This window comes from Pochonia chlamydosporia, chromosome 3, assembly GCF_001653235.2.
Source record: "Pochonia chlamydosporia 170 chromosome 3, whole genome shotgun sequence".
NCBI lineage: Eukaryota > Fungi > Ascomycota > Sordariomycetes > Hypocreales > Clavicipitaceae > Pochonia > Pochonia chlamydosporia.
Window position 1 is genome coordinate 1,806,535 of NC_035792.1, and position 27,045 is coordinate 1,833,579.

Consider the following 27,045-nt stretch of genomic DNA (forward strand, 5'->3'; position numbering starts at 1 on the left):
CTTCGGCTGCGAGACATGGACAACGACGACACACCCGATCAGATGGATCAGCCTGCGACTCCAACGAGGACCATCGCCGCGCCTGCACCGGACTGTAACCATGATCCTTCTCCTGATCCACCGTCTACTCGTCCAAACCCTTTTGACGATAGTGATCTTTCGGCTCGCAAAAGGCGACGAACTTCAGGGTCGGCATCACCCCCACCACCAATATTCACATCAACATCTACATCTACATCCCAGGCCACAACCACATCCACATCTGCATCCACATCCGCAACCGCAACTGCATCTCTATCAGCCTCCGCCTCCGCATCAGCATCCGCATCTGCATCTGGTCCAGCATTCGCCGATGCTAAGCCGACTGTCAAGGATTTGACCACAAGCACAGGTACACCTGCGAGCACCAACAACAGCACCAGCACCAGCACCAGCACCAGCACCAACGTTGGTACCAACCCCAACACCAACAACACCGACCATCAGGCCAACAATGCTGTGTTGCCAGCTGCAGAACAAACTGAGCTCCTTCACACACCGAAAACCCCAACGGACAGTGCAAAGAGTAGCAGCCCAACGCCACTGTCTTCCAGCAAGGTCACCATTAATTTGAGAAAGGCTACTGATCCTGAGCTTGAATCTAAACAAACGGAATCTTCGTCGCCCATGGTTGACCAAGATCCACACATCGTCTCAGTCCCAGCCGTCACAAGTCATGGCCAACAAGATATGGTGATGGAGAAGACGTCGCGTACAGAGTCGGGCAAGGACACGCCCCAAATGTCCGATTCTGCAAGCCCTCCAGTCGAGCTCATCGCCATTTCTGACAATGAAGATGGGGAAAGCGATGATGAAATGGCATTTTCAGTCGACGACGGGGCAACCGGAATTTTAAGTGGCGAGTCGCTTCCCCGGGACCCTACGCTGCATTTCCCCTATATCCAAGACAATGAGGACCCGTCGCAGCCGCTGCATCGATTTATTCACCATTTCAAGACAGGTACGATACTGCAATTTTAGTCCTATTTTGTGCTCTACTACTGCCCACTAGTATAAATTATGAGTGCTTTCCGACTAATACTTGCAACTTGACAGATTCGTCCGTGACCCCCGAAGCCTTGGTATTGCTGCAGGCTTGGTTACAAGACTACCTGAGGTTTGCCAGCACTGCCGAGAAGTCCACCGTCGTAGACTCTCGGCAAGCAAACAAACGATTCTGGGTACTGTTTCCTGAAGCAATGTTACAATTGCTGATAAGAAGGTGTGTCTCGGCTTCGCACCCCTTTCCTCTCCTCCGCCTTTCTATTTCTGAACCAGAGATCCGCCTTCCTATTTTCACTTTGCCATCGCTCTTGGGCTTGAACACAACTCGCGACGGAAGCGACAGTGCTGTAAATTTGACATAGTAGTCAAAGTTCCTGGGCTAACCACTCATATAGTGCCGAACTTGTCAAATCGCCAGATTTGCGCCATGCCATGATTGGAATGTACTCCAGCTTCGCCTGCTTAGCTGCCTGCATGGTCTCCCTAGACCTGATAGTCCTTCGAGAATTCCAATCCACTGGTGACGGGACTAATTCTTCCCAGCCTGAGTTATATTCCGCCAAGTACCTCCAACAACTCCATGACATCATTGTAACATATGCGTTACCCACAAATGGCAACGAGGAAGGAATGCCTGGCTCAGAATGGGTTCACGACGATGTCGGGTCATTCTTCCTTGGCAAGCTACAATCCAGTCAAGGTGGCAGCGTGGCCGCCTTGTCGCAACTAGTAGCCTCAGTAACAGCTTTGGCCTCAAAATTTCCCAAACTGACAGATAGTCTGGCAGCGATCTCGAAAATTCTTGGCAGCTGTATGCGAGAGGCAGTGCAGATACTCCCGGCTGGCGGAGACCAGGCAGTACAAGCAAGGAACAAACTTGAAATGGGCAACACTGCATGGGGCCAAATGTCTGCTTGCTTGGAACTGGTGATTGAGAAGCACGTTACTCAATTATCTGTTGAAACTGCCACGACTCTAATACAAGCCTTGTCGGATATCTTGAAGTGGACATTGCGCGGAGAACACAAATCAGCGGTCGATGCTGTTCAACTTTACATGGAAAAGTACCCGGACCTGCCATGTGGAAAAGTCTTTGAAGCAATTGCATGGCAATGGAGGCTCAGTATTCTGGGGAGATTGATTCGGTCAGGGCAAATGCAGCTTCGTGTCATGGCAATTTCTAAGCTCTGCGCGGATCTCGTCACTACTTGGAAATGTGCCGTCGAGACAATAGACGACGGCAGCAATAGGTTTCTGAGATACCTTGGAGAGTGCTTACTTGAAACCCGACTCGTCGATTACATATTTGGCCCGAATTGCCATCCCGAGATCATTGTCGAAGGCTCTAACATCTTGGGCTTCCTTGTGGTTACCAAGTTGTACAACCAAGAACACACCGATCGTTTGTGGCAAGGTCTGACACTCTGCCAGGACCCCCGTGTCGCAGAAGCTCTTGTGCGTATGATAACAAGTATTGCCAATTTGTTTGACTACGATGGTTTGCTGGAGTGGTGTCAAAAGTTTCGAATCCTGCCGCTCGAAGCGTTCTCTCCGGCGATGCGCACTCTCTGGGACAATGTAATGAATGAGTTGATATTAAAGTGCCAGTCAGAGCGGCAAGCTCCGTCGTTTGAGCCATACGATCTCTGTCTGAGGTTGTTGAGAGAAGCATCTGTTTGTTCAGCGGGGTCTCAAGTGGCCGATCCTGATTTGCAGCTGGCCGCGATGCAAAAGTTGAGAGAGCTTGTGAACTGCGCACGCCCCGATGATCTGGACATCCTCTACTTGAGCTGCCTCGACGACGTAGCCAAGAAGTCACCAACAGCGCTGGGAAGCTTGTGGTGTTTGTCCATGGCTATGCGGGGAAACATGCCAAGCGAAGTCCAAAATCTCACCGAGAACCACGATCTTGCGAAACTCGTCGTTGAGGAACTTGCCCACGCAGTACTCACGGGGCAACAAGCGGGAGCATTCGCTGTGATATCCGGCACACCCAACGCCCCCAGACGTGAGCTCATATCTAATATTATCCAGTTTCAGCCGTCAGCATTGAATAACGACCTGGGTACAACACTTTTGGATATCATTGTCGGCCCAAAATCGCCCTGTGCTGAAGACAGAAAAGCTGGTTGGCTCATCATTACAAATGTGATGAGAAAAGCGACGATGAAGAACACCTTTTTGCAGGCCTGTTTCTCCAAATACTTGCCCAGTCTTGCAGCCTCCTCCTTCTCAGATGGAATGCTCGAGTTCGTTCGAGAACGTGTCCTGTATTTGGCCGCGGACGAAGGTGACTTTGCCTTGGATGACGACGAATCGCTATCGCATAGTGGGAGTGAACAACTTTGGAGGATCATCCTGGAAGCGGAGGACTCTCTCCTGGTGTCGAGGGCCATCTCCACACTCGCAGTCGACCTGTACTTGGAAAGTGGAAGCATAAATTCATACTCGGTGTGCCGCTCGAAAAAGGTTCACAGGCTACTAGTCAATCGTTGCCTGGCCCAAATGAAACAAGCGGCCAAGAAGCTCAATGGCTCTACTGAGTCGATTGTCGGTGACGATGACGAATCAATGGTGATCGTCGAAACAACGGAGGAACTTCAACAGCAGGAGCGTGTTTTCAGGCGCTCCCTCCAGTTGATGAGATTCTTCCTCGAAAAGTACCAGGCACACGATCGATTTGCTATTGCAGACTTCAGGCCATTAATATCACCTACAGTGGGAGGAATAGAAGGGGAACCAGCGTGCCTTCAGTATCAAGCTTTTGACAACCAATGCGGATCTGACGTCAAGGCGTTAGATATTGGTCTGCAAAACACGGTTGGATCCCTTTTGACTCGTCTGAAAATTGAGACAGGATTTGATAATTTTCACCTATATTATCGGGGCAGACAACTTCTTCCAAAAAAGTGCCAAGCTACGAAGTCTCTCGAAGAGCTCAATATTAGAGATGGTTTCATTCTGGTGCAACGGGAAGAAGTCTGCGCACCACTCGCGGGATATTTAAAACCTGGCTCTTCGCCGATGGAAATCGAAATTCTTGGGCACTTTCAAGATCTATGGGAGTATCTGGGCATGGATGAGAAACTAGCAGAGGAGGTGAGTAATCACGCAGTGGTCTGTGGTATTCAACACAAACTAACACTGCTAGGTCTATGACTTTCTTGTGAAGCTTCCGGCGGATGGTCAATTCATGCTACGATTTGATTCGGAACACAACGATTATTCTGAAGTATTTCTCAAGGGACAGGCGTTCAAAGCACTCTATGGTATCCACGCCATGAGTGACTATTTGGAGGCGGCTGAGCGTTCTGCATCCCCAACCATTGATAATGGAGGCTCTACAGCAAACACTGCAACCTCTTACGAAAAAGCAATCCGTAAAGGCCTTGGCTTAATAGTGAGTGCAATACGTGACCCTGAGATGCTAGACGAAATGCCGATTACCCAACACATGAGAATCGCGGGTTCATTCCTGCAAGTCTTCGTGAGGCTATTCACTGGTAAGATACTGCTACCTTTCGATACTTGCACGTTTATCATATTGACCGGTTCCTAGAAGCTGCCAAGAGTACGACGCCATTGAAGCTGAGCGACGAAGCACTACCAGAACCCAGTCGCCTGGTTGACATCTTGGCTAGGGCAGAAGGAGATATGAGTGACATGAGCTTGATACTTGTCGAAAACACATGCACAGCGGTCTTGCGCGTGGGATCCACCAACAAAAGTTTTTGGAATGCAGCCGTAGAATCTACGCCTTTCCTTGATTTTTTGAAAAATTTTCTCTTGAAAGATCCCAGGAAGGCGGTAAGACAAACTATTGTTGAGCTTCTTGAAGACATTCCAGGGCCCGAGACTCAAATTCTGACACCAGAGAGCGGCCATTCCAACTCCGGAAGAGAGGAAGCCAATCCAATTCCGCTTTCAATCTGCATCGCTTTGATCGAAGGGCTGCCACTTTGTTTGGATTATCCGTCTCAACCTGAAGAGTATTTCAGAGCGGTGCTCTTCCTGGTTGATCGATTTTCCGCGACGAATCCCCAAGCCGTGGACATTGAACACCTGGCAGTGGTAGCCAGGGACCTCTTGCTCAAACATACCTGCATCGAAGTAAGCAGAAAGTGATGCTAATGATAAGATTCTCCAACGGTTAACACTTAGGGACAGGTGATTGATCGACCGGACATAACAGACCCAATTGCGACTGGTCTTGTATCAGTGCTGCATCTATGTGTGCAGAATAGCCACAGTCTGAACAAGTGTACGGCATTGGACGAGTAAGTAAATACATTTGCGCCAATACCTTCCAGAATATGTGCTCATAAAGTGCAGAAGCGTTGTGTCTCGGCTATTTTGGCGGCATCTCTTTCCACGAAAACGCCGCAGCGATGGATACTGTGTTCCTCGGGTGATTCTTGACTCGGATACGCGCAAAAAGCTTTACGATGTCATCTTCCTCTGTGTAAGATACGATTTGAATTCTTTTGTCCACATCCTCGAGACTTTAAAAGGCCTCGTGCCATTTTACGTGGATGAATCTGGTGAGTATTCGAAAAATTCCGACAGGACTATTGTTCGCACGACCCTGGCTGACCTACCCCCCTCCCTTCCCCTTTGCATAGATGATCCTTATTTATATGATCTTCCCTATCAATTTGATCGATTCAGGGCAGTCCGAGCTCCTTGTGGCTATGTTGGACTGAGAAATCTCTCCAATACCTGCTACCTAAACTCATTACTCACGCAACTATTCATGAATACCCAATTTCGAAGCTTCATCATGTCGACCGAGGTACAAGATGCCCAGGACTCACAACAACTACTCTTCTACACACAAAAGTTATTTGGATATATGCAGGAGAGCTACCAGCGGTTTGTGGACCCATTTGATGTTGTGACTTCAATCAAAACATATGACGATGCTCCCATCGATATTCACAGTCAGATGGATGTTGATGAGTTTTACAACTTGCTTTTTGACCGATGGGAGGGGCAAATGCCCAGGAAGGACGAGAAGAAGCAACTGCGTTCATTTTTTGGAGGCCAGCTGGTGCAGCAGGTGAAGTCCAAGGAATGCGAACATATTTCAGAGCGACTTGAGCCATTCTCGGCCATTCAATGCGACATTAAGGGCAAGGTCACACTCGAAGAAAGCCTCCAGGCCTACGTCGACGGAGAAGTGATGGAAGGTGAAAACAAGTACAAATGCTCGACGTGTGACCGACATGTTGACGCTGTCAAGAGAGCCTGCTTGAAAGACGTGCCAGACAATGTCATCTTCCACCTCAAGCGCTTTGATTTCAACCTCCGGACGCTCCAGAGAAGGAAAATCAACGACTACTTCACATTTCCACAGAAATTGGACATTGCGCCGTACACAGTTGAGTACCTCAATGCTGAGGATGGTGCGACTGGTAGCGACGCTTTCGAATTGGTCGGAGTCCTTGTTCATTCGGGAACAGCTGAATCTGGACACTATTACTCTTACGTGCGAGAGAGGGGATCTGTTGATCAACCACGTTGGGTGGAGTTCAACGACGAATCTGTAATGCCATGGGACCCGTCCCAGATGGAGAGTGCGACATTTGGCGGTCAGGATATACAGTCGTCTATGCATGAGACAAACGGTATCATCTATGACAAGACTTACAGCGCTTACATGCTCTTCTATCAGCGCGCTTCTTTGCTCAATAAGGATTCGATGTCGAGCAAGCCGATTACCGAGAGCCATTTGCCAGCCGTGGACATTCCGCCTCCACTGATGGAGCACATTCTTAACGAAAATAAGATCCTACTCCGACGGCATTGTCTATTTGACGCGAGCCACATTCTATTCGTGCAGCAGTGCTTTGTACACTCCATATACCTTGGAGAAGGCCAGGGAGCCAAGTTTCTGGCGTCAAAATATGATCATGACCAGTTAGCCCAAGACGATGGCCAAGCACGGAGATCCTCTGATCCAGCCACTTCCTCTCACAATGTGCAAAATCTGGCTATGGAAGTAGCTCTGTCTCACTTTGATCAAGTTGTCACCAGAGCTAAGGACATGATGCTGGTCGAGTCTTTTTCTTCTAAGCTGAAGTCTGCGGTTGCAAAGTGCTACGACTGTGCTTTTGCATTTTACGACTACTTCAACGTGCGCCACGCCGCTTTTCGTGCGATCATTCAGCGAAACCCAGATCCAGATATCAGAAGTTTCGCAGGTAAAACGCTTATCCTGGCAGCTGCAAAGATTCGGAGCGGGCTTCCACGTCTTTATCATTGCCCAATGCCGACAAAGTTGATGTCCAACCATGGCGGTGGCACGGAGAGTGATGAGGACTGGGACGACTCTGAATCCCCACCATCTGTGTTACAGGGCATTATTCGCATCCTCAACTACCTTTGGAAATTCTTCTACATGCATATAAGGTCCTGGGATGAGTATTTCGGCACAGTTCTCGCATTTGCAAGGCTTGGGGACCCCGAGGTCGGCCATCTCCTTGGAGACAACTACCTACTTAAGCTGCTCAACATTGTCCGTGCGGATCCAATGACGGAAATGCAACCCAACTATCAACGCATGGTTAACAACCTGCTGCGACGCTTCAATTCCAAACCTGCATCTTACACTGCCATTTTGACACTGATCGACCACCTGGTGGCGCAGTTGGAACCTGCTCTGAGTGCAGACGTAATTGTAGACGAGCCGCAAGATCGACTCAATGGGCGAGGGCCGTTCCCTTGGACATCAGAAGAGGTTCAAGCTGTGCTTTACCACCCTGACAGCCACTATAGAAGTTTCTTCACGGAGAAGCTCCTAGAAATTGATCAGGTGCCAGAAGCGACCAACAGCATTATTGGTCGATTGGTTGAAAGCGGAGAAGAGTTGGATATGAGGGTATTTAACACTCTCCGAAAGAAAATCCAGGGGGAAACAACACAAGCCATGGATTCCTCCATCAGGGCCGCTGGCCGATATGTCGAACTGAGCGAATCATTGGAGAAGGCACAAGCCCTTATCAAGCAAGTTTGCTCCCAAGCGTGCAACCTGCAGCAGAGTGAGGGACGTGTGTTTCTAGATTTTGTGGATTTGATACTGCGTTCTCGTCGACCTAATGAAGAGCTGGCTCGGGCCCGTCGATTCTTCATGATGGAGGTGATGCCCACGTGGGCACCGTTTCTACTAGTGTATGGCGACGAATACACGAGGAATGCAGCAGAGCAGCTTATCAATGATCGCCTATTTCAACGTGGCGGAATCAGCGCAGGAGATGCCGGCATGGAACAAGAGACTCTGGACGGTGTGATCCGACAAATGGGGATCAAATGTCTGATATATCTTCGGGAGGTCCACGTCAAGAGGAGAATGCAGCTCGAACGCAGTGCTGCGGGAAATATCTTGCGAATCATTGGCAGTTGCGTTCCGCTATATGAAGGAAGCGACGAAATGATTGACTATGCGGACGATGCGGCGGAGTTCAGAGCTATTCAAGGAGGTGCGTGTTGCACTTGAAGTCGAGTCTTGAGAATAATGTGCTGACTGGAGTAATAGAGATCTCAAGTCCGTTACAAAGATTGCTCGTGGACGAGATAGAAGATGATGGATCTGGTATGACGTGCTCCCTCGGTGATGTGGGGTTGAAAGACTTGACTAACGGACACCAGATTGGGACGGTTCTTGTGGCTCATCAGAGTTGATGGAAGCCAATGTCAGCGGACTGGGGCAGATAATACATCAGATACAAGACTAGGGCGAGGCATGCCCAGCAAAAGTTATGCGGTGGCGAATGACAGCACAGTGCACGGCGTTACGGAATGTTCATTTACATACGGAACAATTTGCTTTTGCTTTGTCTGCTTCCTTTGTTTGAGTTGAGACGGTTGTCGTCTCTTTTTTTTCTTGTTTTTGTTTTTGCAGAATGGTACATCATACTGGCACAGCATTCATGAATGGTACAGAAGGGAGGATTATGTTTATGACAACTTAGATCAACATGACATAAGCAGGCTGTCAGGTCAAACAGCCGGGGGGTTATTCTTCTCTTTTTTTCTTGTCATTTCCTACATCAGCGGAGTCTCGGCGTCCTGGAAGTCGGAGGGGAGCTTTGCGGCACTTGACGATTGCACAGCCGTCATCAGCGATTGCATTGAAGATTGAACTTGCAACATGAGACGTGGCGGGACATAGCTAGGCCTCAGTGTTATGGCTGGCAGGTTAGAATTTGCAGCAGGCTGATACGGAAGTAGTGAGAGCATGAATGGATGGCATGGCGCCTAGGTGTCGGGAAGCGCGTCCTGTTGTAAGCTATGTCATGTGTGATTGGTGATTATGTGAATGAAGGGGTTTCCATGTCTATACGGTGTCTTGATGGGCAGAAAAGCCATGGGTGAATAAGATAGATGTTGGACTGCGATTGGGATTGTGGATGATGAAAAGGGGCAAGCCTGTTCAGGAGGCGGATAGAAGTTGAAAATAGTAACAGGAATGTAATGCAAGAACAACAAAGTTGTCCAATGCGTATGGCCGGTCCAATAATGTATGATGAACGGCATGTCAAGGACGAGGCTGTTTTTCGGCGGCCATGAAGGCAGCGGCATTTAAAGAAAGGAAGCTTCTCATAAGCAGCCACCAGTGACAATCGTCAGAATATTCCGCAGAGTGGGATAGGTGAGCGGCTAATAGACCCTATTCGCATGAAATACAGTATTGTCATGTATATGTCGGCTGCAATGTGGTCGGTGTTGCTATTCTTATGGTGAGTCTGATTGGAAGGGCGGTACCCGGACGCTGGCGCACATGGACGGGGGAATGGGGTACAAGTGCCGGGCGCTAGATGAGATCTCATCTGGGTAGGATTGGTGGTTTGTGTGACGACGATGCATGGCTGGGATGGCACGTGGTGGTATTGATGTTTTGAAGGTGAGTGAAGCATTCATTCATAATATGGGGAAGCATGTCAACCAAGCAAGTTACAGTAGTATGGTCGACAGCCCTTACTAGGTTCATACCTTCCTTCCTTGCTCGTCTTCAAAGTAGAAGCTTGTCTGTCTGTTATCATTCTATTTTTACCCAATTACCGCGCACAAATTCCGGCTGAAATAATCCAACGAAAAATCTACAAGTCAAAAAAAAGGCACGATGCAAGATGCAAGATGCCAGCAACGTCCAACCAATCACACAAGCCGTAGCACCTCCCCCCCCCCCCCGCGCTTCCCAAAATAGCACAATAGCCGCCCGACTAACACGCCGCCAAGCAAAACGATTGGTTCCCAGACTGACGAGTTCTGCATGACACATGCATTGTGTATCTTCGTCACAGGTGTATCCTGTACAGAGGTGCGGCGTATTTTATAGTTGGATTGCTGGATATTCGGCTCGGGCGGTAATGAAGCTGCGTTGGGGTTTAATCCAATTCGGATGTTTGTTCTTTTCTTAGATCATTAACATGGCGTTGATGGTCGATCCAACTATCACCACGTGTGCCGAGTTAAGAGTCGTCTCCACTCTCCGTTTCACGTTTCGAGTTTCAGAATAGTTGTGTTGTGAAGAAGGAGGTTTTGTTGTGGTGGTGTAGTTGCATATATATCCCTTATCCACCTTTTTAAAAGCCAGGCACGTTGGAGCAGATACTTGTGGTTGTTCTCTGGTGGTGATGATATTGGTGTTGGCATCGTTGCGGCATGACAACCAACTTACACTCTCACTCGTTTATTCAACAATCTTTACTATCCCATCACAACCATGGCGTTGAAAGAGCGAATCTCGTCCCCCCTCGAGGCAGGACCGTCCATCCTCGATGCCCATCATCTCCCTCCGCATCTTACTCCCGCTCTCGAATACGCCTCCTCCCGACTGGCCAGAAAGTCTCTCCATCTGACTCTTGTTGTCGTCCGAAGAGACTACCAGCTACCTAGTGTGATTCCGCCCTTGGGATCCCCTGGTTTCTGTGTATCCACGCCTACGACACCTGCTTCACCACCCACCGCCAAGTTTAGCTTTGCTACAGGTCCTGTCACCGCCTTGAAACAGCTTGTACGGACAGCATCGCGACATGGCGCTGAATCCATCCGATCCATCGATTCCAGAAGCACAGTCTCGTCACCGAGTTCAAATCTAGAGTCTCCCGGGTTAAGGCTGCGGTGGCCATTATCCCCTGCTACACCGTTGTCTCCGCCTCCCATGACGCCGTGTACGCCTTCATCCGTTGCTACTGATTATATCGGCTCTACGGCTCCTGGTATTTCGGGCGTGCGGCTCATTCACGCCCCGGATATATCTGCCAAGGAGCAGAGAATACAACGGGCTGTGTTTACTAAGACGTCACAAAAGTTTGACCTGGGGTAAGAAACACTACCATGATTAATACCACTGAACATATAAAATACATAAACACAAATACTCACAATGTTCTAGGCCCTCACTCTCTCCGGCTGTCACTCCCTCTACAGCAGGCCTAACAACTCAACTCATCACCAACTCCCTCATCCAAAACGAAGTCCTCTTCTCCTCCGACGGTCTCACCCTCCTGTCCCTCGACCGGCTGTATAGCCTCAAGAGCGCACTATCCAGCTACTCCAAGACGAAATCCCACCTCCGTCTGGAAGACGCCGTCGACGAACTCCGTCGGTACATCCTCGCCAACAACGGCGCCAAAGTAACCAAATCCGATCTACTACGCTCCTACGACTGGCTGAGCGTCAGCTCAAGCGCCGTGTCAGACCTCGATAGAATGTATAGACGCGCGTACGGGGGCCCAGCCGAAATGGGCGCCATATCAGGCGTGTCTGCCATACCTAGATTCATGCCCGAGCCGGCGATTCGATCTGACGACGATGACTTCGACTATGACGATGATCCTGACTTGAGTCCTACGCAGATTGGACTGGCGGTAACGACGTTCGAGGTGCGGAAAGCGTCGCCAAAGGGGCCGGTGTTGAAGATTCAGACGAATTTCGAGGCTGGGCTGCGGAGTAAATGGGATTATACTGATGATGGGGAGAATGAGCCTGGGGAGAGGGACGGAGATGAGGATAGTGATCGGACGGCGAGGCCGTTGGAAAGATTGCCTGTTGGATTTACGCCGTGGAGTGCAAGTATAGATTATGTGCTTAGTGCGGGCGTGGTGAGTCCTGATAGGGGTTCGATGCGGCAAGGACCAATGACGCCGAATGGGTATGATGATATATCGCCTATTACGAGGGGAGAATGGGGGTTTCTGATGGTAGATGATGCGTTTCAGGGGGGACGCACAGTGGCGGTTGAGACGTGTTGATGGCGGTTTGTTGTTAGCATTTTCAGGAGTCGGTAGATTTTGCATTGATGAGCGACACAGCTAGTGTAAAAGGCACACCTCAAAACATATTGTACAATTTATGGGTATCATTCTAGCTCTACCATCCGTACTTGCTGCTCGCAGCCCTCTTGTTGCTCTTTGCCGTCGCAAAACTATCCTCCAGCGCGTCTCGTTGGTTCTGCACATTCTGCACCAGCTGCTTGAGGCTGTGTTTGCCGCCGCCTTGAATGGACCGGACTGCCTTGTGGACCTGCTGGTCTCCGGCTGCGCGGACACTCTCGTTGTGTTGGTACTCTTTGTCCATGTTGAAGTTGACGACTTTCTTGGCGGCAAAGTTGCCTCCGTCCCGGCCAAAGAGCTCTCGTCGTGCTGCTGCGGAGAGATTTAAATCACTGGCGATGGTGTCGAGAGATTCGGGGTTGTTGGCGGAGTTGCCGGTGGTGTGGGTTTGATACTGTGCGTAGTCGGTGTATGTGTTTGAGTTGATGTCCGGTTGGTATGCGGACTCGAAGAGGGGTTCGTATGTCCCTGTGGATGAGGAGGGTGTGGGATCTGACCCTTCTTCTTCGGTGTGCATGGAGAAGAGGGATACTTTCTTCTTTGGCGGTTCTGCTGCAGGGACTGGGGGTGTTCCGTTTGCTGGTGTTTGGGCTGGCGCTGGAGATGTTGTGCTTGGTGTTGTAGAGCTTGGCTTATTCTTCTTCTTTTTGTTGTTGAATCCCACCGATAATGGTCTAAACATGAGAGGTTTCCCAACTAGCTTCACCTCGTCGGCTGGTTTTTGTCCTTCGGGTATTGACGGCGCAGCTTCCTGTTTCTTCGGTGGTGGTAGATTCATGCCCCCGGACGGTATTGAGGATTCACCACTTTCTGCGTCTGCCATGTCATCGTCGGCGTCGCGACTGAATCCCGGCGCTGCACTCGTCTTCAAGTTGATGCCCGGCCGTGATGGCGCACTACCAGACGATTTTGTAATGGGCTTCCCTGCATTCTTTGGCGGCGGTAGAAATGAGTTTAGTCCTGAAAAGAGTCCTCCGCCCGTAGTGCGCGCTCGTTTCGCGGGTGGTTCGTCGGGCTTGCTGGAACTGGTTGCTTGTGGCAAGTTGACGACGATTTTGCCTGGGTTGGATCGGTCGACGACTTTTTGGAACGGCTTCTTGGTTGTAGTCTGTGATGGTTTTGGCGCGGGTCTGATGGGGGCTTCTGACTCGGAGCCTGAGTCGGACTCGGAGTAATCGACGAGGCCCATGGTGCGGCGGTGCAAAGGGGTGGTGGTTGGGGAGGATGTTTGAAGATGAATTCGAGTCTGATGTCGTATGTCGTGTGTTAAATGTCAGTCGTTGGATGGATGGAGATGAGATGCCTGCCGTTAGCTACATCTGTGGTGGGGCAAGACAACCAGACTTGTCCCTTGTCCTTGTTCATTGTCCGGACCTTGATGAGCGCCAGCACCCCACGTTTGTTCCTTGCAACTCAACTAGCTCTCGCTCTTTCAACTTCAACCCTTTGTCCGAATCTCACAAATTGGCCGGCGTCTTTCATCGTCAGGAGCTACTTGGGACAAAGCAAGAAGACAGGCATGTAGTGTCACCGCATATTCGTGACTCTTGCGACGCCACAATGTCTGTTATTCAACTTGAAGAGTAAGGCGACCTCAACAAACCCGTCGTACTCGATCCAAGCTAACAGTACCGCAGACTCGTGTCCTACCAACTGCGAACGAGCTACCTGGATGAAATAGCCGACGGTGTTGGCGAGCGATTACTTACCGTCAATGACAACTTTTTAAATTCCGCCGCATTCAAAGCCGCAGGATGGCGCCCCAACTCTTCCCACATCAAGCGGACACACTCCCCTCCAATCCCCACGGCCATTGCCTCCGAGTACTTCCAAGCACCGCGACAACAAGGGCTCACACTTGAAGACGGCGAGGATGACGGCGGTATGCTTACGGGCGGAGGAGCCGACACCATGGGCCCCGGGATGGCTACTAAGAGGCGCAGGCGCCGGGAGCAGATGGAGGAGGACGACAGTAGCGATTTGACCGACGAGAGTGACGAAGAGCACGACCAACGAGCCGCACAGCAAATCAAGTTTTCCAAGATGCCAGTGAGACAACGAGCAGGATCTTCGCCATCACAGGTGTCTCCGGTAAAACTCCAGACATCACCCCGAGTGCCTAGACGCGGCTCCCAGTCGGCTTTGGAGACGGTGCGAGAGAGGCCGCGTAGGGACACGGTCACCAGCAGCGAGATATCGTCCGAGAACGAGTTTGACGTGCCCGCAGCTCAGAGACATCGAGAAGCAGCGCGTGCTGCGGCAAGGGCTATGCGGCTACAGGACAAAATTAACGAGGAGCCCATACCAGGCGGACTTCAAAGGGCTGACACGCAGCTTCTCCCTGAAGAGGAGGATGATGATTCAGACGAAGGCTCTGACATTTCTGCCGACTACGTTGGGAGTATGGACTCTGCCTCGATCCTGGACGGCGTGGAGAACCCCATCAATCCTTCACCGACACAGCAGGTTGTAGGGACGCCGCCAAGAAACTTTCCACGGCAGTCCATGATTCGGAAATCACAATTGCCTGTCAAGCCTGTTGTTTTGGAAGCCCTTCCTCCGCCTCGCCCCATGAGCATGATTCGTCCTGCCAGCGTCGTTCAACCTACGAGCTTACTATCAGCGGCACTGAAAGCCAAGGAGCACAAGTCGTCAGTTCCGTTTCAAAAGTTTGCACACTACAGCGGTCAAGGGACGCAAGGGTCTATTGCCGTGCGAATATATGCCCCGTTTTGTAAGACGGCGAGCCAACCCTTTGAGGTGCTCATCCGCCCTAGAGTTCACGACGGCCAAGGGGCCGAACGGGTGGTTTCAGTAACAGACTTGATTGGGCTAAGTCTCTACCGGTATAACGAAGAGAAAAGAGAGCCTCAGATCCCGCCCCGAAAATTCAGCGTCAACTGGTGGACGTTGAGAATGGTGGAGGATGGCGAAGTCGACGACGACTTTCCACCATTTGAAAGAACAAAGCCGTTGACGTCCTTTACGACAGTCAACAATGCGAGCGCAAGAGGTGGAGGCAGAATGCGGTCCAACTCGACAGCCTACGATGAGTTCGCCTTGGTGCCCGCTTCGGAGGATGAGTACGAAGAAAACAAGCGCCTGACGCCGCAGCAAGATGACAACGAGGCAGAGCAGGGCCAACAAGCAGCACCGCCCCTGAGCCGCGCCAAGAGCCACGACGATGACCCAACTCCCAAAAACACGCCTGCTCCGCCGCGCAATCCGTTGACGGAGACAAGCCGGCCGAGACAGAACCCCATTGTCACGACGACATATCGGCCAAATACACCCCTGGCGGATACACCGCAGGTCCCTGTTACGGTTCCCAACACTACCCGTGGGCAACAGAAGCTCCTCCGGGTCCACATCATGTCTTCGGATGTAGCACCGGGCCAAATGGTTACAGTAGATGTGACAACGGATACGTACCTTGCCGAAGTACTCGACATTGTGTGCCGTAAGAGGCAGCTAGACAAGGCAAACCATGTGCTGAAACTGCCTCGCTCAGGGGCCGTAGTCATGATAGACCGACCAGTGTCGTCTATTGGTAATGTTTCTGATTTGGAGTTGTACAGAAGGCGGTTTGCCACGGATGGTCCACTGAGCATGACTGGTTCGCCGAGCAGTTCTTCTCCAAAGACCATGGGTCTCCCTAGCAGTCAGGGCGTGTCACAGCGGAGAGAGAACAAGAGGGAGAAGATGCTGGGTCCGCACCCGCTGGCGCAAGAGGCGCTGAAGCAGGATGAATTCGGCAACGCCAACTACAAGAAGTACACTGTTTGGCGGAAGCAGCCGATGCGTCTGGTGGGCATGAGTGAGCGGATACTCGTCATTGACGGAGAGTATATACACATTGTGCCGGCTTCGGGAGGCAAGGCTGTTCACGATGGGGGAGGAAAGACGACGACGGTTCACTTTAGTAATGTGGTAGGGTGCAAAGTGCCACGGAAGCACCCGACCAACGTCAAGGTGTGTTTCTTTGCCTCCTTCCTTTTATCATTCCATAATTGCTTGATTTTATACGAGATTTGCACGAGGGCAAGCGCTGACCCATTCCCAACAGCTCGTCATTTACAAAGCCACGGAGAGCAAACGGTATGATTTCGAGGCTCGAGGGGCGGACGAGGCGGCAGAGATTGTGGCCGCTTTGAAAAAGGGCATATCTCCATACAGAGAAGTGTAGATCTGGGATTGGGGTCGAAAAGCTGGACGTGGGTCCGGGACCAACATGAGATACCCGTTGGCGTTGTTGCAGAGCCACAAAGCAATACCAATTTTAGAGCAGCAAAGGCTTTGCTGTAGCGTAGTAGACTACTGTGCTCCGTAGTAAAGTAGGCTCGGACACTGCCGAGTTACGAAAGCTGAGACAGCTGGAGATGAATTGAGCAACCATTTTACGGCTTACGTGTGACTACTCCATATGACGGGGCGAGACCGATGATTTGACTTTGGTGGTGGGAATAATTGGCGGGTGGCTGAGCTGCAGGGAAGACGTGGGCATGCCGCCACGGCGGAGCGCAGCATTCGACCTGTTTGGTCTGGAGAGTAGGATGGATGAAGTGTCGATAGTCGATCTATGGAGAATGGAGCATCCATCTAGTTTCTGTGTCGCCGTTGTTCCGAGGAGTACGAAATATATGCCTGTTTTGGGTGACGAGGGGGGACATAGAGTCGGTTTGGTGATGTCTTAGGCGGATGAGCCATCAATGATATTCTAGCATTGGGTAGGATACAATGCCACTCTGTTGCTGGGCATTTGGTATCCAGCTGGGGAATGAGATGTAGATTTGTGAGATGCTGCAATGTCCAATGCTCAAATGTTTATTTGGCCGCCGCCATGTGGCTGCCATACCATTGAGGCGGCACTACGCAAGCCCAGCTGAGGGTATTATTTTCCGACACACATTAACCCAGTGTTTGACTACTGTGGCAATTGGCATCTGGGTTGGTACGGTTGTGTAACTGATGAAGCAGTCTGGCATGATGCAGCCTTGTCATGTAGATAGCCTTGGCCAAGGGATTTTGGAACACGCGACACCAGGAATCCTCGTACAGTCTGGTCTGGCAGTACCTTGGTTCGACTAATTGACTGGGATCCATCATGACGCAAGGTGCCTGGTCAGTCAGTCTCAAGGACAGTCCATCCTCGTTTGGCACTTTACAGGTGGCTGAGTACATACTCATCAGAGGGAAAGCCTCGATCGTCTCCAGAGTCGCAACGAATGCACGAAATATATTATCCCTCGATAGTTGGAACCCCAACGCCACGCTGATGGCATGGTCGGTCTGTCACTCTGGAACACTGACTGGACTCTGCACCGTTTTCTCCCGTTCTGGGCAGAAATTAGCAGACGGGGGCCGTTGAAATTACAGGCTCGTTTCGTATCCTAACTGCCGGCAGTGGGCATGCACGAGTGATGCCCGGTCTGGAGTCAATATGCAATTCGCTTCGGAGCACGCCGTGTACAAGTGGTCTCCTAAAACCAAAGAGGCAGCCTGCCTCCTGAGCCTGACAAACCTGAGTAGGGACTGGAACAAAGCGAATTGGTGGATCGCCCAACTTAAAATCACTGGCATGCAGATGCAGACCCCTGCTTCCCCGAGAGTGAGGATGTGGAACGCGGCGTTACAAAGCCACGCTGGGATTAGAAAGTGGGCTTGATGACGATTGACATTTCACTCCATGCTACCTAGTTGATCGCCGTGTCAACCGACGAGACACGAAATATAAAGTCCCAGCCTGATCTACCTTATTTTCTGGGTCATTCACCTCATCTATTTCATACTGTACTCCTGTGACAAACCACTCCGTTTTACCACCATGAAGTTCAACATTGCTCTCCTGGCTCTCGCCACAGCCATCCAGGTTCGTCCGCCTCCAACCCATCCCTTATCCTCACTAACAACATCCAGGCCACTCCCAATCCTGAACCTCAGCCCGATATCCTCGGCGACATCTCCACCGGCATAGGGGGCATCGTCTCCGACGCATCCACCTTCATCGACGGAGCCAAATCCCACATCTCGACCTTCGCCAACGGCGCATCCACCTGGGTCGACGGCGTCAACTCCCAGGCCAGCACCTTCATCGACGGCGCCAAGTCCCACGCCTCCACCTTCGCCGCCGGCCTGTCCAGCGACATCGCAAAGGCCACCAGCGAGGCCGGCGCCAAGGCCTCCAGCCTGAGCCAGTTCATTGCCACGGCCACCGGGCCCGCCAAGTCGAGCGCCCAGAGCGAGCTGTCCAAGGTGAGCAGCTCGCTGGCCGCTATGACGAGCAGCATTGGCGCGGCGGCCACGAGCTCTAGTACTGGTGGGGGATTTGCGCCTGCTCCTACTGCTGCGGTGGCGGTGGGTGCGCTGATGGGCGGTGCGGCTATGCTGGCCAATTTTTAAGAGTTCAATGGCTCATGAAGGATATTGGGGATGTGTGAATTTGGAGGTTGACAATACCCTTTAATATTGCGGAATGTGTGGCGAAATCTGGCTTCTGAGCGTGCGGCACGGATGGCATGGATTGACGAGGTTTATGTCAAGATGGATGGATTCAGCGTTATTTCACTTGCATTTCACATTCTCAATGGAACACGAATACTTGAATATGTGCACATGTGGTTAATTGAAAGTCTTGCTTTGCTTTAATGCTCGACTTCAAACAGGGTATCTAACGCCGTCCATGCAGCCATGTCCCAACTATCTTCGCACCTCTTCCCACAACTTATCAATAATTTGAAACACTGCCGTCACGTCCTTCATAACTTCGCTCTCCATGTCCAGCCCGAACCTTTGCTGCACCTTGTCCGGATGCCATCGAATGCGCTCCTGTTTGAGCTTAGCCATAAACGCTTCCGCTCCTATATCCTCCAAGTTCAGGCCGTGAATAAAAAAGGACCGCACGCCCTTGTCGTTAATGTCTTCTCGCTGTCCGCCATCGACAGGCCATGCCAAAGTCTTGGGTGCATCATTCTGTGCTGTCCATGCACCGGTATATTCTTCCCATTGCTTTTCCCAGCGTCTTTTCTGCCGCCGCTCTTCTCCCCGTCGCAAACTTTGTTCCATGTCTTGATGCAGCTTGCGGGCTATGCGCTCTTCCTCCTTCTTCTGCTTTCTTCGCTCTTCACGCTTGGCTCTTTCTTCGAGTAGACCGGCATGTGTCTTTTCCCACATCTTTTGTCGTACATACGCTGCGTACTGCTCGTCTGTCATTTGTTCTAGCTCGCCTGTTGGACCGGCTCTTTCGTTGGAATATACGTGGATGGGTTGGCCGTAGACAGATTCCCAGTACGATGCTCCTTCGTCATCTGCCATGGCATCAAAAAGAGATTCACGGAATGCCACCTCAGGGTCGAGTGGCTCCGGTTCGAATGGATTAGGCGGCGTAGGTGAGCGGTGTCGATGTCGATGTCGACGTCGGTGGTAGTGCCTGCTGGATCTTGACGAGTGCGACTTGCCGTCGTGTTCACGCTGTTCACGTCTTTCGTCGTCTCTGTGTCGGCTTCGAGACCGTCGACGGCGCGACTTGCTTGATTTGAGCTTCAGCCGCGACCGTCGAGATCTGTTCTTGTCGTCGCCTCCATTGTCGTCTTGTTCGTTTCGTAATGGTCTTTCTTCTCGCGGGGACGCTTCACGCGATATTTCTTCCTGTTCGTGGTTCACCCCATGGTAATCGTCGTCTAGCCGAGCTGTTTTTACTCCTATCTGGTTATCTGAGGCTGGGTCGTCCTGATTGATGGATGACAGAATATGACGCCGTTTTGCCGACGCAGCTGAATCTGTCATGACGAGTGCGCCATAGTCACTGCGGTGGGAACACAGGAGTAAAACACGTATCGTCGAGTCTCTTGCGTTGGCGTTGAGACAGACAGTCGTCGGACCTCTTTATTGTTGATAAAATATTAAGTCGTCGCCTTGGTGTGAAAGGAAGTGCCAGGTTGACGTGGGGCTGAATAAATTGGATGAGGATTCAAGCCAAGCCAAGCTGGGGTGCCTGCAAATGAACGTTGAAGCAACGATTGAGCGTTCGAGGGGCTGGCATGTGCTTGTGGGCACAGCCAAACAGCCCAAGCAGCGTCATAATCTCCTTATCTACGAAATTTGGCCTGGCCATGACCTGGACCCACCGGGCCTGCGCCTGCCTGCCAATTCCACAGAGGGGCGGCTCTTGCCAACCAGAAATGTGACCGGGGTGTTAACTGGTCTGGTTTGTGACCGAGTTGAGTCCAACGACCACGAATCCCAACACCCAGCATACCTGGCCTTGACTTGCGCCGTCCAGGCACGAAAACGCAATCCTGCCTCTCTATCATCGTCAGAAGTTGGTAACTTGGTCTTCTTCGACCAGAACCGCGTCCCTCGGCCTGGAGATTTTCTAGCGCAATTGCCTCCACGATCGCTAGCGGCGGATCAGTCACGATGCGCTGGTAATCTAATCTAGCTTTCCGCCTTGACAGCCACCTTTTAAACGTCTACCCGTTTGCGACACGACACTTCCTGCTAGCACCATGGCCGGCATCTTTCTTCTCCTCGGGCTATGCGTAAGTTTTCTCTTCTTCAGGTACCCGCGAAACTTGTGGCAGCAAGCTAATCATTCCTTGGCTGCAGTTGGTAATGGCGGTTGCGTAAGCTAAGAATGCGCCAAACTTGCAGTACGGTCGAACTGACAGCACCCTAGGTCATTCCTCGCAGGAGCTCTTCCTCTCTCTATGTCATTATCACAATCGCAACTACGGCTGATATCTAGCATTGGTGTTGGGATACTAGTCGGAACTTCACTCATAGTCATTATACCCGAAGGCATCGAAGCAGCCGCCTCGTCTCCCATTACGTCGCACGCCCACAAGGTACGAAGCCTGGCGCGAAGAAGCCCGTGGAAATTCGGGATTGAGGAGAGGGATATCGTTGAGCAAGTTACCCAAGCAATTACTGTGCGTCAGGTAAAAGAGGCGGAGGATACAGCATCACATCCAGAGCTACCACACATTGTCGTTTCTCGAAGCACAATAGCAATAAGCGAGAAGCGAGATGACAAACCCGCCGCACCCGCGCCAACCGATCCAAATCACGATTCTCCGAAAGAAGAGGGCGAGAAGCATAACGATGAACCCCATGTAGAGATTCCGGGCTTCGAAGTCGGATTCTCCATGATTCTCGGCTTCATTCTGATGTTCCTGATAGACAGACTTCCAAAACATGCCTCGGATAGTCTGCAGTCAGGACCTCAACCCCAGCATTTTAGCCTGGATAATTTAGGTGGCAATGCCGTCGAAACCGCATCGGTAGACGAAGAAGAAGGCTTCTTGGGTTCGCTGACGCCAACACCAAAACATACAAGAACACTAGCTACAACAATTGGCCTGGTAATCCACGCAGCTGCAGATGGTATCGCCATGGGCGCTTCATCAGCAACATCCAACGTGAAGCTTGGATTTATAATTTTCATTGCCATTATGATCCACAAGGCACCGGCGGCTTTTGGCCTGACATCAGTCCTTCTAAGACAAGGGCTGTCGAAACGCGCAGCTCGCGGCCACCTGGCTGTCTTCAGTATGGCGGCCCCGGTGGGAGCTTTGTCAACGTGGCTAATGATTAAGCTACTCGGTGGCGATCGCCTTGATGGTGATGCAGGAATGTGGTGGACAGGGATGTTGTTACTCTTCTCAGGAGGGACATTCTTGTATGCTTTATACGTTTTCGATTACTGTCTTATTGTCCCACTTGCTAACATTCATTATCAGATACGTAGCAATGCACGCCATGCAAGAAGACAGCTCCTCTCATAATCACGACAGTCACTCCAACTCGAATGGATACTCGGACGGAACACCGAGTGCTCAGCGAAAACCAAAAGGACCCGAGATGCGCGACACCTTGGCGACAGTCGCGGGCATGCTTCTACCTCTTCTCACACAGTTTGGACACCATCATTAAAATATCATATGCGGTTATTCAGCGTTCGTATCACGGGTCTGGAGAGTGATTCCAATTGCAGCGACGGTGATATGAACACTGACATTTAAAAGCCAGTTGAGAATGGTTCTTACGGATGATGATCATGAAGGTTGGTTCTAAAAAAGGATTGATGTAAAATAGACCATAGCGTTGTAATTTGTATAGGTTATGTTCCATCATCATGAACTCTGTGACAAGTCGAAACAAGTGCTGTTCAGAAAGAATCAATCCACCTACCTAAATAGGCTGTCAGCTTCGCATCTTTAGCCAAATGGGAATGAGACCACCCTCACACAAAGAATCAGGCCACTTGGACAAGTTTGAAGGCATGGCTGTTTCAAGAGTCAAGTCTAGGCGTACTAAGTCGCCGAGATCGTCAACCCGTTTCGTCTCCGCTTTCGTAAAGACACTTCTTGCGGCTTCCGGAGATGCAAAAATGATTTCAACATCACAAGACAATAACGAGGACATAGTTTTACAGCCATGGGCGCTTACATCGCGAGTTTGGGTATGCTGTGCTTGAGATTGGTTGATGAGTTATCGAGACTTTGCCGGAATGGGCATGGGGCATGGGGATGGGGCGATGTGTGATGTGCGAACCACTGCGGCTCGGATGGGGGCCGTTGCAGGACGCCTAGATTCAGTGGTTTGCATGAAGCCACTAGACCAAGGCATTCTAGTGCCAGTATGTATGTGGATCTGGACATCTGTACTGTACAATAGGTGCTGTTTGACGATGGTAGTCTGTTGTCTGGTCGGTGTCTGCACGGGGAGTTAAAAGTCTTTAAATATGGGAAAGGTATGGCGTATCGCGTCGTGTGCTGAGGCATATTGGGCTGTGTTAGTGTATACTTTGATGTGGGCAATACTTTGTAGCACAGACTGTCAAGCATTGATACGCACGACATCGCACATGCAAAATGCAAAGACTTTAAGATGGTTGCAATCCAATACATTTGTCCTGTTCTCTCTTCCTCTGTCTTTTCTTGGTTTGTATTTATACCATGCAAATACTCACGCTTAAACTTATTTTACAGTAGCGAGCGTGCGAAATAATGTATACATTTGAGAGCCGAACAGGTTACGTATTCATCGGGGTAGGTTCTCTGAAAAGAAAGAAGAGAAGAAGGGTTAAAAAAAAAAAAAAAAAAAAAAAAAAAAAAAAAAAAAAAGGAAACAAGCTTGGCTTTTGGGAACAGGGAACGAAATAGCGGTCATTCTCTTTGATACGGAGATTTCTCTGATGGAGAAGAAAACAAGAAAACGGGAAAGAAACAGGCTCAGCTTTGGGGAATGAGGAGCAAACACGCCTCTCCGTTTAACCAGGTTGACAATCGGAAGGCACATATCAATTGATGTTCCCAGTTGACTAAATTCAGCGCAGGAGGAAGGCGCTGCGAGCTACGGAGTAGAGCCTTCCAAGTTGGCAACAATCACGCACACCGGCTTTATTCCTGCAAGCCAACCAGACCAGACATGAACTCCGCAATGTTGAACATGTCAACTGTCTGGTTCCCTCTTACCCCCAGCCACCTCCAAGTCTTCTTCGCCTCCGTCGATCCCCCTGTAACGCCAACTACCTACCTAGGTAGCTAAGTATGCAGAAACAAAAATACTCCGTACTATTGTTAGAATTCGTTTGCTTCAAAACAATGGATATCCACGGGGCAGGGCCAACATGAGATCCGGTTACTCTCTCGTGCTCCGTAGGTTAGGTCGTCAGGTGGAGAACTCGAAATGACGGGGAGTTGAGCCACGAACAAGTCGACAGGAACCGTCTCGATGTCCGGTTCCAGGTCACTAGAAGCGTTACAGATGGCGGGGAGGCTGTCCGCCACGATGAGGCTGCGCCCGTGACGGATTGTCTGCGAAGCGGTGGGTGCCCGAGGATACATGCATTTTATACCACGTCTATTGTATGTGAGTTGAGAGCTCCTTGCGTGTGAGGTTGGCGAAGTGGGTGCCTTGACTGTTGACCAGGGCAGGCAAGTTGGCACTGGGTTGCAAAGGCTAGTTGCCCCTTGATGCGCTAGAGACACTCGTGATGCTAGATTATGTGTACATGGTCAGTTTATGATGCAAATGATGGACATGCACGGCTGTTGTGATGCGGGCTAAGGCTGCGTCCCGATGTAACACCAATGCCGTCGGTGCATGCTTAACTGATGTCTGGCCTGGTTGCTTTTGCACAATTCAAGAGACAGATTTTGGAACAGCGCCCGAGTTTAGGGTATTCCTTTAGTCTGGTTGACATCCTGACATCAGCTGACAGCAGAGGGCTGGAGCTTTGGGACAGCGAGACGCAGGTTCACAAAGAACAAGACGATTCAGGCAATGACAGAAGAATAGGGCGAGTGACATCCAGATTGGGTGAATAGATTGTGGCTGTCTTGCTGAACAAAGGAAAGCCACCGGACCGGAGGCCACGTTCTTGCAGATAGAAGCAATCAACTGGGCAGAATCATATTCGAAGCTGGAAACGATGGCACTCGGGGCCGCTGGTGATCAAAGCCAGCGACACGGCGTTGGCATCGACAGGGATCTGGGATGATGGGAGACTTGGCCAAGTCAGGCACACGAAGCGGTAAGAAGCGAATAGCCAGGCACATGCCTGCTCTGGAGTCTGGATAATCAAAGGCAGCTTGACTGAGCACTCCTGTAATTCTAATGCTGACAACTTCATCCAGATGTCATGGATAACCCGACGGTAGGGCTGCCAGCCTGCAGAATCACGGGAGTGAGATCCGAGCGGTGATTTTGCTCAACAATGGCCGTCAGAACTGTTCCCGAGGTCATGTGCACTCTCTTGGGTGATGTAATTCCAACTGATCTACAAGAGGTATTTGTCGTCGCCGATAACGCTAGTGTCATCGTGCCCATCACAGTTCATACCGAAGCAGCAGCGGATGGTCAAATCCATTGGCCATGAGCAGGACATGAAATGAGGCATCGTTGGGCTACAACTTACAACACAAGCCAATATGCGTTGAGGCCTTGACTACGTGTAACTCTGTGAAAGGACTTGTGCAAACGTCAAATGCCAACCCCAAAGTACTGACCATATTTCCTTTGCATCATCTTCCATACAATTGCCGAACTGCTTTGACGTTATCGTCTAACTGGTGCCTGGGCGTCAATGCCGGCATCCTGTCAGCCAACGAAAGAATCGAGGCATATCTCATCAATTCTCTCAACACGCATGAGTTCAGCGTCGCCAAGCATCAAGCCACTAACCCCCCCATGTCCACAACATTGAACCCAGCTCCTTCGCATCACCTCTAACTCGTCCCGCTTCAGACCCTGCACGACTTCGAATCCGTACGGAACGCTTCACGAAAATTTCATGGTCCTCCTTATGGTCTTTGCTTTCTGCCAGCTGGCATTTTTGATTGCTGGCCAGCCCTACAATATCGTTTTACTTGTTGACGCTCCCAAGCCGAGTCGAGTCGCAGGGGCCTGTACCGGGATTAAAATAGCATCTGATACGAGAAACATATGGCCTGGGCGCCGTCTCCAAACTCTGGGTGGCGTCTTTTTGAAAACAACCAGATCGTGGTGGCATTCGTTAATGGCCTGATTCTGCAGACACAATGGCCCCTGGCGCTGGGCGTCTCATGCACTGGACACTTCATCTGGACTTTTTGGATGTCGGGACGCTGCAGGATGCGCCCGCCTCAAACGCGCATCCTCCTGATGGGTCTTGTCGTGTTGATGAGAAGGTTTGTGCTAGAGACGAAAGGAAAGGACAGGGAAGGGAGAAGAAAGAGGCTCGAAACTGCGGCGGTCTGCTACTCAAGCAATTAGATGGTCTGGTGCTTCTGCGGGTTCCCACTGTGTCCAACCGCCTCCGGGTTATCATACTTCTGCCAAGTTCAATCCTGGGGGGTTTTGAACAGAGAAGTCAGGGGACGAGAGGGGTTGGCATAATGCTTGACAGTGGCCATGTCCATGTTGGGTTGGATCATCGTGAACGTCCATGGCGATGGTCACAGTCACAGACACTGTCACTTTTGAGTCCTTCTCTTTGCATGGGAAGCCTCATGCCCCTTTGCGCCGGGGCTTGGTTCATCTTGATCGGAGCCCTGTTGCCGCATCCAATCCACTGCCAAGACACAAGCAATTGATGAAAGAAAATCAATTGATATGTCAAGTAAAATAAAGTAGAAGTGCCAGACCTTACTCGGGTGTGTCAGGGACCGCACCTGCAGCCAGGCGTTCTAAAGTTGATAGGCGATCATTCCTTCGCCTCAAGTGCTTGTACCTCGCCAATCTGCCGGCCCACTTGATCCCGCTTCTCACCTCAAGGGAGCAGTGACATTCATTGATGTTCAAATGTTGCACGGAGTAGTAGCGGTGACAACTCCGTCGTTGTATTTGGTCCTGCGATCCTCCATAACGTTGAAAGCATTGCTGCACATATTGCAGGCAGTGGCACTGATGGTTCCAGACTTAACTATTACGGAGTAGACGTCTGACACTCAACTGCATGTGGTCAGCGCCACGTCCTTGCAGCCTCAACTCATTCATCCCATCCATCATCGGGAGAGGCGACCAAGTGAGCAGTGAGTACCTAGACGAACCCCCCCAAAAGTCAGGGAGGAACATGGAAAGGGATTTCGCTTCAGGACCGCCTGATCCCGGCTATTACCTGCTGCAGGTTGTGCAGTGCAAGCAAGTGTCTGGTCTGGTCTAAGTGCTGTTGCCCTTGGTTCGG

The 27,045-nt window shown here is 50.9% G+C and overlaps 10 protein-coding genes across 10 annotated transcripts; 8 read left to right on the forward strand and 2 right to left on the reverse strand.

Annotated features, from left to right (window-relative positions):
* Positions 1-15: 15 nt before the first annotated feature.
* Positions 16-8,539, forward strand: VFPPC_04431 (ubiquitin C-terminal hydrolase; the record flags this gene model as incomplete). The annotated part of the gene is made up of 6 exons (XM_018283788.1): positions 16-968; positions 1,052-1,380; positions 1,463-4,155; positions 4,196-4,536; positions 4,617-5,132; positions 5,377-8,539. The coding sequence occupies 6 exons, from the start codon at positions 16-18 to the stop codon at positions 8,537-8,539; spliced, it is 7,995 nt and encodes a 2,664-aa protein (XP_018145005.1).
* Positions 8,540-10,768: 2,229 nt separating this feature from the next.
* VFPPC_13631 (hypothetical protein) lies at positions 10,769-12,299 on the forward strand (the record flags this gene model as incomplete). Its single annotated transcript, XM_018291405.1, has 2 exons — positions 10,769-11,367; positions 11,441-12,299. 2 exons carry the CDS (start codon positions 10,769-10,771, stop codon positions 12,297-12,299), a joined length of 1,458 nt encoding a protein of 485 aa, XP_018145006.1.
* Positions 12,300-12,417: 118 nt separating this feature from the next.
* VFPPC_13632 (stress activated map kinase interacting) lies at positions 12,418-13,569 on the reverse strand (the record flags this gene model as incomplete). Its single annotated transcript, XM_018291406.1, has 1 exon — positions 12,418-13,569. One exon carries the CDS (start codon positions 13,567-13,569, stop codon positions 12,418-12,420), a length of 1,152 nt encoding a protein of 383 aa, XP_018145007.1.
* Positions 13,570-13,940: 371 nt separating this feature from the next.
* Positions 13,941-16,566, forward strand: VFPPC_04432 (stress activated MAP kinase interacting protein Sin1; the record flags this gene model as incomplete). The annotated part of the gene is made up of 3 exons (XM_018283789.1): positions 13,941-13,963; positions 14,018-16,352; positions 16,447-16,566. The coding sequence occupies 3 exons, from the start codon at positions 13,941-13,943 to the stop codon at positions 16,564-16,566; spliced, it is 2,478 nt and encodes an 825-aa protein (XP_018145008.1).
* Positions 16,567-18,204: 1,638 nt separating this feature from the next.
* VFPPC_13633 (hypothetical protein) lies at positions 18,205-18,779 on the forward strand (the record flags this gene model as incomplete). The annotated part of the gene is made up of 2 exons (XM_018291407.1): positions 18,205-18,249; positions 18,297-18,779. 2 exons carry the CDS (start codon positions 18,205-18,207, stop codon positions 18,777-18,779), a joined length of 528 nt encoding a protein of 175 aa, XP_018145009.1.
* A 297-nt stretch (positions 18,780-19,076) lies between these two features.
* VFPPC_13634 (hypothetical protein) lies at positions 19,077-20,162 on the reverse strand (the record flags this gene model as incomplete). The annotated part of the gene is made up of 1 exon (XM_018291408.1): positions 19,077-20,162. The coding sequence occupies one exon, from the start codon at positions 20,160-20,162 to the stop codon at positions 19,077-19,079; it is 1,086 nt and encodes a 361-aa protein (XP_018145010.1).
* Positions 20,163-20,376: 214 nt separating this feature from the next.
* On the forward strand, positions 20,377-20,817 carry VFPPC_15793 (hypothetical protein; the record flags this gene model as incomplete). The annotated part of the gene is made up of 1 exon (XM_018293546.1): positions 20,377-20,817. One exon carries the CDS (start codon positions 20,377-20,379, stop codon positions 20,815-20,817), a length of 441 nt encoding a protein of 146 aa, XP_018145011.1.
* Positions 20,818-20,884: 67 nt separating this feature from the next.
* VFPPC_13635 (ZIP metal ion transporter) lies at positions 20,885-22,310 on the forward strand (the record flags this gene model as incomplete). The annotated part of the gene is made up of 4 exons (XM_018291409.1): positions 20,885-20,917; positions 20,985-21,001; positions 21,055-22,056; positions 22,118-22,310. 4 exons carry the CDS (start codon positions 20,885-20,887, stop codon positions 22,308-22,310), a joined length of 1,245 nt encoding a protein of 414 aa, XP_018145012.1.
* A 2,186-nt stretch (positions 22,311-24,496) lies between these two features.
* Positions 24,497-24,709, forward strand: VFPPC_04433 (hypothetical protein; the record flags this gene model as incomplete). The annotated part of the gene is made up of 1 exon (XM_018283790.1): positions 24,497-24,709. One exon carries the CDS (start codon positions 24,497-24,499, stop codon positions 24,707-24,709), a length of 213 nt encoding a protein of 70 aa, XP_018145013.1.
* Positions 24,710-25,921: 1,212 nt separating this feature from the next.
* Positions 25,922-26,455, forward strand: VFPPC_17730 (hypothetical protein; the record flags this gene model as incomplete). Its single annotated transcript, XM_022429419.1, has 1 exon — positions 25,922-26,455. The coding sequence occupies one exon, from the start codon at positions 25,922-25,924 to the stop codon at positions 26,453-26,455; it is 534 nt and encodes a 177-aa protein (XP_022285543.1).
* Between the last annotated feature and the right edge of the window lie 590 nt (positions 26,456-27,045).